The sequence below is a fragment of the Pteropus alecto genome, unplaced genomic scaffold (genome assembly GCF_000325575.1).
Source record: "Pteropus alecto unplaced genomic scaffold, ASM32557v1 scaffold166, whole genome shotgun sequence".
Taxonomy (NCBI): Eukaryota; Metazoa; Chordata; class Mammalia; order Chiroptera; family Pteropodidae; genus Pteropus; species Pteropus alecto.
In genome coordinates, this window is record NW_006439757.1 from 1,451,073 (window position 1) to 1,462,142 (window position 11,070).

Genomic DNA, 11,070 nt, shown 5'->3' on the forward strand with positions numbered 1-11,070 from the left:
TTTTTTTTTTTTTTTGGCTACAGTATATAAGAATATATCTGGAGCTGCTGTATTCCCTTCCTCTATTCTTCTCTTTGCCAACTTATTTTGAAAAATTTTAAACTCATAAAGAAGTTGAAAAATAAATACAGCTGTAGCTATTCTTTGTATTCACCAATTGTAAACATTCTGCCACATTTGGTTTATCTCTTCTCACACACAGATCTGCACTCCTGCCCCTAGGTCTTTTGAAAGTAAGTTGGAAACGGCATGTGGCTCTTTACCCCTAAATAACTTAGCATTTATCTCTTAAGAACAAGAATATTCTGTTATACAACCACAATACCGTTATAATACCCAAGAAATTTAGCATTAATTCAGAAATGTTCTCTCTTACACAGTCCATGTTTAAACTTCTTCAGCTGGCTCAAAAACTGTCCTTAAATTTTTTTCTTGATCCAGGATTCAGTCAGCATTTGGTTAATTTTGAAGAGTCAAGGCTTTTTACCTTATCAAATATCACTTTCTGGATTTCACCAACTGTTTTCTTTTAATTAAATCCAGGTTAAATATTTTTGGCAAGACATATTACATAAGTGTACGTAATATATACTTCCTGGTGCATCAAATCGTATAAATTTGTCTCATTATTAACAATTCTTAGTTTGATCCCTTGGTCATGTAGTGTCCGCCAGATCTCTAAAAAAAGAACCTTTTTTCCCCATTTGTAATTAATAGGCATTCATTCATGGTCTTTGCCTGAGGCATTCTGCATTGGTGGATGCAGAAGGGTGATTTTTTAAATCTCTCTTTGGTATCACTGTGGACTTAGGTTCTTTTTTTTAATCATCATTCTATGTATTAACAGTCTTATCAATGCCACCATTCCTTTTGATGCTCAAGTTATCTGAAATTTGGACAAATGAGAGACCCATCAAATCCCCTCGGTATCCCTTTTACATGCCCCAGTCAGTCTTGGATCACTCCCTATTTACTGACACAAGATGATTCAGATTGTACTTTTTGTGTCCAGACTTGGCTGGAATCAGTATTTTTCTACCGATCCTTGGGTTCCGTTAGTAGGGAATGGTATTTAGAAACCATTTTATGTGCTGTATTCTTTACTCCTGGAATGTCATTATTTCTAGGCCCTTTTTGTCTAGACAGCTAGGAAATTTAAAAATTGGGGGGTTCTGTTTTGCTTTTAAATCTTGAGTTCATATAGGAAGAACTGTAATATACCTGGTTTCTTCAAAAGATAAATTGTAAGAAAAAACAGGAGGGACGTAGAGATTTAAAAAGGCTTAAAAGGTAATCAATTTTAGTTTGAAAACCTTACTGGGTCATAATTGAAAAAGATAAAAAAATTTTTGGACATAAGCAATTGGAAATTTGAACATACACTGAATGTTTGATAATAAGAAAGTACTATTGATTTTTTTTTTTTTTTTTTTTTTAGATTTAATGGTGTTTGGTTATATTTTAAATGGTCTTACACCTTCTGAAATATTTATGGGTGAAATAATTTGATATCTGGGATGTGCATAAAATATTCTGAGATGGCTGTATAGAGAAAACAAGATTGTCCGTGAGTTTTTAATTGCTGAAACTGGGTACTGGGTACATAGGGATTCATTCTACTCTGCTCTTCTACATATTTTTACATATGATTGAAATACTCCGTAATACAATTTTTAAAATCAGTTTACACTGATCCGCCAATTTAAATCAAATACCACAGAATTATATTCGTATTTTTGTATATTTGTATCTTTTTCTCCCACAGTGAGAACCCTAGTTCCCAACCCTATAGATAAAGATTGCCAGATAACGATTAAAAGAACCTGGATCTGTGATGAAATAAACAAGTGAATTAATTAACCCTGGATTTAATTGCCCTGCCTTAGGCCTATGGGAGCTAACTAATAATTCTTGTTATGAGAGATAACATTTTTTTATTGTAGTAAAATATACATAAGATTGTTTTAACCATTTTTCACTGTACAGTTCAGTGGCATTAAATATGTACACATGTTGTGCAGCCATCACCACCGTCTTCAGAACTTTTTCATCTTCCCAAATTGAAACTCCATACCCATTAAATGGTATCTCCCCATTTTCTCCTTCCCCTTCCCTTGGCAATTCACATTCTACTTTCTGTCTCTCTGAATCTCACTATACTAGGTACCTCATAGAAGTAGAATTATACAGTATTTGTCCTTTTGTGACTGGCTTATTTCATTTGGCCTTATGTCCTTGTCTTAGTCTGTTTAGGCTTCCATACAAACTACCATGGACTGGGTGGCTTAAACAACAGTTCATTTCTCACAGTTCTGGAAAGTCCAAGATCAAAGCACTGACAGATTCTGTGTCTGGTGAGGGCCTGCTTCTTCGTTTACAGAGTGCTGTCTTCTCACTGGGTCCTCACGTGGCAAAAGGGGTAAGAGAGTGCTAGGATTTTTAATTTCTTCACATTCTCAGCAACACTAGTTATTTTGTTTTTGTTTGATGCTAGCCATCCTTAACTGATGTGAAGTGGTTTCTCATTATGGTTTTGATTTACATTTTCCAGATGATTAGTTATGTTGAGCATCTTTTCTTGTTTTTTTAGCTGTTTGTATATCTTTAGAGAAATGTCTTTTCAAATTCTTTACGTATTTTAAAATTGTTTTGTAGTTGTTTAATTGTAGGAGTTCTTTATATATTCTGTATTAATCCAGTATTAGATATATGATTTGTACATATTTTCTCTCATTCCATGGGTTGCTACACGGGTAACCGTGTCTTTTGATGCACAAAAGTTTTTTAATATTGATGAAGTTCAATTTATCTATTTTTTTCTTTTGTTGCTTGTTTTTTCAGAGTCATATTCATGAAATCATTACCAAACCCAATGTCATGAAGCTTTTTCCTTATGTTCTCTTCTACGAGTTTTATAGTTTTAGGTGTTATGTTTAGATCTTTCATCTGTTTTAAGTTAATTTTTGTAAATTATATAAGGTAAGGGTCCAACTTCATTCTTTTGCATGTGGATATCCAGTTTTCCCAGCACCATGTGTTCACCTTGTCTAAAAACGTTTGACCATATGTGGAATAGAATAGAGTGTTTATTTCTGGACTTTCTATTCCTTTGGTCTATATGTCTGTCTTTATGTCAGTGCCACACTGTTTTGATTACTGTTGCTTCGTAGGGGGTTTTGACATCAGGAAGTGTGAGATCTCCAACTTTGTTCTTTTTGAAGATTATTCTGGCTATTCAGGTCCCTTGAGATTCCATATGAATTTGGGGATAGATTTTTCTATGTGTATTCTTGCTTTTTTTCAGCAGTATAAGTGTTTCACCTCATTAAGATTATTCCTGAATATTTTATTTCTTTTAATGCTATTGTAAAATGAATTGTTTACACAATTTCCTTTTTGGATTATTCATTGCTAGTGTATAGAAACGCAACTGGTTTTTTTGTATTGATTTTGTATCCTGCAACTTTGCTGAGGTATGAAGTAATTTTATTCCTTAAGTGAAGTGCTAAAATATTTGAAAGTCCCTTTGACTAAGAACATATCACCTAGAAATCTGATTAGATCAGGTACAGACAAGGTTTAATTCTTAGACACTCTGCGTGTGTATAGGATGGCTGCTTGTGCAGGTTAGATCTCGTGTAGCAGTAAGTGGTGGCCTTGTGTCTCCTGAATGCATTTGTGTTAAGTCCCTTCTTATTTGTTTCCTGCATGTTCATCAGAGGGCAAAGAACCTGAATTCTAATTATCCAGTAGACTATACATGTCTGTACCAGAGTATTCCATACATCAGGAAATTTAATATCTGATTTAGTTTTTGTCGATTTTTCTCCTACCCTTTTTTTATTAGTGTTCTAAGGAAATAGGGAGAATAAGTTACCTTTGGAGAATGAGGGTAAGGTAGAGAGTAACATGGTATAGGAAAATTTTTTTCATCATTAAACGAAAAATGGATATTTTGGTTTGTGAGTTAGTATACTGTTAGTGTTCTGATAGACTGAACATTTGTCGTTAAGTATTATGATCTTTCCTCAGTGCTAGGTCCCCAATGCTGGACACATAGTTATAGGGACATTTTTACGACTGTGATTAGTTTATCCTTCTGAGCAGCTGTGTGTCTGATTCCTTTTAAGATTGTAAGTACATTGTTAAAGTGTTTCTGTGCTTACTAAGTTTTGTAATTACATCTCAAACTGAACTAAGCTTGGTGATACTGCGTTTTTTTAGAAATCAGCAAAATTTACTTAAATTACCACAGTAGATTATATCCTAGGAATTGATGATGCAGATTAAAACATCTTTTGTTCTATCCAACAATAGAATTGAATTATATGGCTAGGAAAACTAACATGCATTTCCCGTCATATTTATCAAAACAGTCTTTTAAAGAATGTGTAAAGTGCTTTACTGAAACAAATAGCTGTGCTAACTTCTGCCAGAGGATGATGATCTAAGCCCATGTGTTAAAACAAATAGACAAACACACAGTGAAATGACCAACAAGCATAATGGGGCGAGTTCAGTTTCCTTGGAAACCCTGAAAGGCTGCCATAATTAAACTAAAAAGAATTTTGGCAAGAAACAGTACAAATGAGAAACATAGTTAGGGAAGTACTTACTGGTTGACCTGGTGTACATTTTTGTGGTTGAGAAGCCCTCCTGGGGTGTAAGTAAAGGGACCTACTTTGAGCAGCCAGAGCTAGGATTGAAGGATGGTCCATGTTTTGTACTTTGAAATTAAAAACTGAATGACTCAGAATGGTCTTACCAAGAGGAATATGATCAATAGAGAGAGGCTGGCTTCCCATGGTTGCAGAAGAGAAACTCATCATAGAGCACAAAGTTGAAACTCCATGCTCCAAAGCTGCCTTCTTTGGCCTACAACCTTGCTACCTGACTACATATTGCTAAATCTATAAGCTGACCAAAGAAGTGTATCAGTTAGCCTCTAAAGTGGCCCCCAATACTCCCTGCCTCCTAGTATTCATGTCCTTGAATGTAATTCCCTCCCCTTGAGTGTGGCTGGACCTAGTGACTTGCTTCTACATGTATGGTAAAAGTGATGAGATGTCACTTTGGAGGTTAGTTTACAAGAAGCTTTTGGCTTCTTGTTGGGGCTGCCCTTTCTCATTTGCTCTCAGGGAAAGCATCTCATTTTATAAGCTTCTCTGTGGACCTCACATGGCAAGGATCTAGCGTCTCTGGCCAACATCCAGTGAAGACCTGATGCCTGTCGATAACTGTGTGTATGAGCTTGTATTGCAAGCAAATTCTTTCACCATCAGATTTTGAAATGACAGTGGCCTTGGCTGATGCAATGACTGCAGCCTTGTGAGACACTGAGCTAGATGCTCCCAGCTAAGCCACATTCAGATTCCTGATTCACAGAATCTGAGATAATACATGTTTGTTTTAAGCTGCTAAATTCGGGGTTGTTAGGCAGCAATTGAGAACTAATATAGGAAGTAACAGTGTAAACATCCCCCCTTCCAAAAAAAGATTTGAACTTGGTTCTAAATGTTTCCGATTAAACACAAGACAATTCCCAAAATTATATAAAAATAGACCTTTCTCTTTAAAGTTTAATACACACACAGAAAAACAGACTCAGTAGTCTGAAAGGTGATTTCCTATGAAACAGACTTATTGCCAGAAACAAGAGAAAATATTGACATTTAAAGAACAACTAATTAGTGTTCTGAAGGAGACTCATGAGTAGTAGAAGAAAAAGAATCGGAGCAGAGAGGAGTTTTCTTATGTGAAATTCGTAATTCTTAACTGTCGACTTTTTGGAGGCAGGTAGCAGCAAGGCTTTAGAAATGTTCCCACAATTCAGAGGAAAAAAATAACATGAAAAATATAGGCAAAAATATAAGAAACAAAGAATAGATCCAGGGCGTGATAAAAGTTTAGAATGAGAGGTCAGAGGAAGCAGATAAAAGATAAAATCAGAGAAACAGTAAAACTTTTCCTGAACCTGAGAGAACAGATGAAAAGGCCTCAGGGAATGTTGCTAACATTTATTGAACACTTATTATGTGCCAAGTATTTGTCAAGTGGAAGCTCATTCAAAATTCTCTACAACTCCCATGTAGTAGGGCCTGTTACTATTACTGTTACAGATAACTAAAGTGTATACCAAGCAAAATGAGATCCATACCTAGGAATAGCCTAGTAAAATTTTTAATTTCGGTTATAGAAATAATTAGTACAACTGTCCAGACAAGAAACAGTTTACTTGCAAAGCAAGGTGTATCAGGTGGGTATTGCCTTTGTCTTCTGTATGCTTGGACAGGCTCACGGTAGCCACTACCGTCGTGTGGTTATTAAAGTTAATTAAAATCAAATAAATTCATTTCCTCAGTTTCACTGCCTATAGTTTAAATGCTCAGTAAGTAGCTGCATGTAGCTGGTGGCTACCATGTTAGGACAGTACTGTGCTAAAAGATAGTGGAGTGGCACCTAGAAAACCGAGGAAAAACTTTTATAACCTGAGAATCTTCAGTTGATTGAAACTATCCTTCCCTTAGGCAAGGCAACAAAATGGCATTTTTCAGGCTTGCAATAAGTCCAAGTATGTCACTCAAGTACTTTTCTTGGGGGCGCGGGGGAAGTACTACTCTCAGTACACTCAACCAACTGAGAAGCGTGATGGGTCAGTTTTACAGTCCTGTGTTGTTTAACCCTCTTTTCCAGAATAACTAAAGGCATATAAAAGTAAGAGAAAATCTTCATCGATGGCAGATATAAAAGATGATGATGCCCTTTATAAGTTAAATTTCAGATTGTCAGAACAGTGATTTCACCTAGACAGCTCAGCTCCAGATCTGCCGCTTCTCACAACCATAAAATAAAGCCACAGGAAACAACTTTTATTTTAAGGATACTAATCCACTGAAACTACTTTTGCTGAAATTAATTCTCAGCCCTCAGTTTACTTGATCTTTATGCACTTTTTGAAGCAGTTCATCACTGCTTCACTCCTTCTAGAAACACTGTCTTTGCCTGGCTTCCAGAAAAGCTCTTACTACCTCACCAGTAGTTCCTGCACAACCTCCTTTCCTAGCTGATTGCTCCTCATCAGTGTTAAACGTGGGAGAGCCTCAAAGCTCAGTCCTCAGACCAGACCTCTTCTTTTTTTAATCTGTACTCTCTCACTAGGAAATCACATTTAGTCTTTCAATGCCTTCTATTACCTGATGACACCCTAATTTATATCTCCTCTTTCTTCTTTAAACTGCTGTGAAATCTGCCTTGCTGCCTATATGACATTTTGATTTGCATGTCTGGTTGAAATCAACACCACAGATGTGCAAAATGGAATTTTTGGCTCTTTTCTGTTGTCTCTCTCCCCAGTAATTGGCACTGCCTTTTCTCTATAGGTCTTAACTCTAAAACCTTGGAATCATCCTCTACCCATCAGCAAGTTCTAGTAGTGCTGTCTTCAGAATGTATTCTGAGTTCACCATTTCTTTATGGCTGCCACCCGAATTCAGACCATCATCATCTTTTGCTTAGGCTATTACAATAACTTACGAACAATTCTTTTTTCTTCCAATTTTGTACTGTATTCATACAACAGATAATCAGTTTAAAACAGAAATTGGAAACACTCCATTGGCTTCTTATACTCATATAACAAATCCACAGCCCTCTGTCATGGCCTACCAGGCTATATATGGTCTGGCCTCGGCTAAATGCTCGATCTCCACTACCACTTTATTCTGCATTAGTCTTACCACTTTAGTGAACTCATTTCTACTTAGGTCCTCTGGAATATAAGTTTAGATGATTACTTCTCTGTTCATTTTGGTTTTTGCCTAATCACCTCCTCAGAGGAGCTTTCTCTGACCATCCTACCTGAAATACCTCCCCGCTCCATTACTTTCTATTCTTTTCTTGGTTTTTATATTTTTATAGTATTTAACACTACCTCTGGTACATTTTATATTTATTATTCATTTGTGGTAATATGTTCCCATCACTAGAATACAAAATCTAGAATGGCAGGGATTTTTTTTGTCTTATTTAGTCTTGTATCCTTAACACCTAGGAATATGAGCATGAGGTAGAAGGGTATCTATCATGTAATAGATGCTTAGTTGTTAAAGGAGTGACTCTCAAGAATGAACAAGACAAAGTGCACAAGATTTATAAAAAAAATAAGACCAGTTTTTAGAATTAGAGGAATAAACTTTTAGTTCAAGTGGAGAAAACCTTTAATGTTTTTCTTCTTCAGTGAGATTCATGAAAGAAATTGCATCTTTGAAAATAGAACCATGTGAAAATAATTTCCAATCATTTGAAAAAACGATTATAATTGTTTAAAATGGAAACATGAATTGCAATGTAAATACAATTGAAAATAAGATCAGGAAATTATCACCTTGAGCAAATTAACCTACCAGAACCAAGAGGAAAAGGATAAAAAAAGGAAAAGATGAACAGAAAGGATTTTTTTAAAGTTCTTTTTTTGGGTAATTGTATATGATGTATATTCCTTTGGTTAAGAGTTTTGGTGAAATCATGATATAATCTTTTTTTATTATTTAGCCAATGGATGTTAACTTTTTTCTGTAACCTGAAAATTTAAATGCTGTTAAATAATACTTAATGTAAGGTAAATATTTATTTATTGATGGTATCAAGTACATTTAGCCAGCAAAAAGACTTGGATATTATTCTTGGCTTTTAAAAATATTTAGCTCTCTACAACCTTATCAATAATCAATGACGTTTATAAAGCTTTGCTTTATAAACGTCATTGGATTTTTAAATCTATACACCCCTGTTCCCTGTGTTGCTTTTATGCTTTAGTTTCTTCCTCTGTTGAATGACTATACTAATACAACCAACTTTGTAGGTATCGTGTGAGGATTAAATACCTAACATGCTATAAGTGCATTTTAAATGTTAGCTACTTATGATAATATTATTACTGTACTATACTGGATTAGATCACTACCTTTGCATACCAGGATTTCTGGAGTAACTCCATATCGATCTCCAGACTTCCTTCTACTTACCTCCTTCTCCCAGTTCCCAGTCCTCTTCACTTCAGTCTGAGTAGTCAAAGCACATCTAATTGGATTACTCTAATATTTAAAATTTCTCAGTGGGCTCTATTTTGCCATTGGAATAAAGTCTAAGATTTTCTATAGCATACCTTAGAGATCTCTAGCCTCTTTAAATATTCTGTCCCTTTGTACCCAGTTTTTAGGTGAACAGGAGGAATCCTGTCAGAAAACAAACTTGAGTTGGGCGTAACTCTACCAAGAGAAATAGAAAATAAAGTGCTTTCTGGTTCTTATAACATGGCTATAGCAATCTTAGTTTATAAAGATTTTAGGTCGATATTAATAACCAGATACCCACTCTAGTTATAAAAATATCTCGATAAGGCATGTGTAGATGTGCAGGAAATTTGTGCAATACTTGTTTGTATAATCTCCATGAAAAACTGTTTGCATTATATTTGATAAGGCAACTTAATGAGGTGATTTGCTTTGTGAAATTAATTATGAGCTAGTTAAAAGTTGGTGAACATCTAATAAAGATGTAACTTTAGGTCTAGAATGGCCCATTTAGAACTCTTCTTTCTAACATTATGTAACATTAATACACCAAGGCTTGTTTGTTAAGATTTCACCTATAGACTAAATGTATTAGCAACTGTTTATCTTTCTGTTCTTTGTTGCAGGAAGGTATGGTTCCATTCCATTTTATCCAAACATGATATCAGATTATCCAGGAACAAGTTAAAAAGGAGGGAGACTGGTTCCAGAACACATCTCTGGAAATTACTCTATGGACCCTGACTCTCATGGCAACATTACAATGTAGGTTCTGTATGAGCATCTATAGCCAGTGAGTGGTCTTTATTGAGCTTATCACATAACATGTTCCTGTTCAGAGTCAGAGGCTTAGAAAAGTTATAAAGGCCCTTAGCACTTAACTTCATTTTTAGAAATCATAGTGTAATTGAGGCGATATTTTGCCAAGAGACACAGGAGTACAGATCCTGTCCTTGAGCATCAGGCTTCAACCTGAAGACCCTTTGGTATCTATGCAAAAAATCACCAAAATCACCAAAACAAGGCACCTGTAATACTTTACAACTTTGGGCTTTAGCCTCAGGCTCCACAGAGCTAAACTGGACCATTTAGAGAACTCCTTACCTGGGCTAGATTGACTTGAACAGCCTAGAAACAAATAAGGTTAAATGCTTGTTTCTACTTTGTGCAACAAAGGCTAAATCCCAGCCAACATCTTCTGATTACCAATGTGCCTGCCATCCGCCTCATACAAGGCTCATCTCTTTGTACTTATTGCCTGTTTAGCACTCAAGAAAACTCTGTGAGGTAGGTATTTTAAAATTAGGAAACTGAGTCTTTAAAAGGCTGAGTTACTTCCTCAGAGTCATATAGACAGGTGAAGTGGCACTCTTGACTTTTGGTCATTTCCTACATAAATTCTACAGATATGGCCCCAAGAATGTGTTACAGGTGTACTAAGCTAATGGTCCCTCAGTCTTTGGGGGTGGGTGCTTGAGTTGAGTCTTAGCTGATTAGTGTTCCTGGGTAGACACGAGTAGCCTGGTGTTATCTTTATACTAGTATGCTATGCAAGTATCATATTGTGCGTATGCCTTGACACAATGTAGATTGAGATGGACTGGCCTGCTACACTAAAAGTACCAAGGGTCAGCAAGAGGGAGCATGTGCCCCCCTGTGGTTACCCTCCTTTCAGCCTCTCAGGCTATACAGTAAAATGCCCTGGTCAATGGCAAGTGGGAAAGAATGTTTGAAGAGGGTCACAGAAGTCTGGAGGAGAAACAAATAGTTGGGGCCTTCTCTCCCTGGAGCAGGTGAGGTTAAACCATAATCACTTTGGAGGAGCAATAAATCCTTAAAGGGATGGCACACATTTAACTTGCTCTTAGGCACCACAATAATATATTCTTAAAATTTGAATAAACCGCTGTCGTGGAAGTGTCCTCACCTTTGGGAAGAAGTACCAAAAACTTTGAGCTCCCTCTAGAGGTCAACAGTCATAAAAGTGCATCATAGTAGT

General features: G+C 36.0%; 1 protein-coding gene across 4 annotated transcripts in view; it reads left to right on the forward strand.

Moving 5' to 3' along the window:
- The window catches only part of PPP2R2A (protein phosphatase 2 regulatory subunit Balpha), a 78,289-nt gene that overhangs the window by 22,682 nt on the left and 44,537 nt on the right, over positions 1-11,070 (forward strand). For 2 of the 4 annotated variants that reach the window (XM_025050380.1, XM_025050381.1), the window contains exon 2: positions 9,698-9,836. The exons of the other annotated variants lie outside the window; for them this stretch is intronic. In XM_025050380.1, coding sequence (XP_024906148.1) covers positions 9,821-9,836 — 16 coding nt within the window. In that variant the 5' untranslated portion in view covers positions 9,698-9,820. The remainder of the gene's footprint in view (positions 1-9,697; positions 9,837-11,070) is intronic. 4 annotated transcript variants of the gene reach the window in all.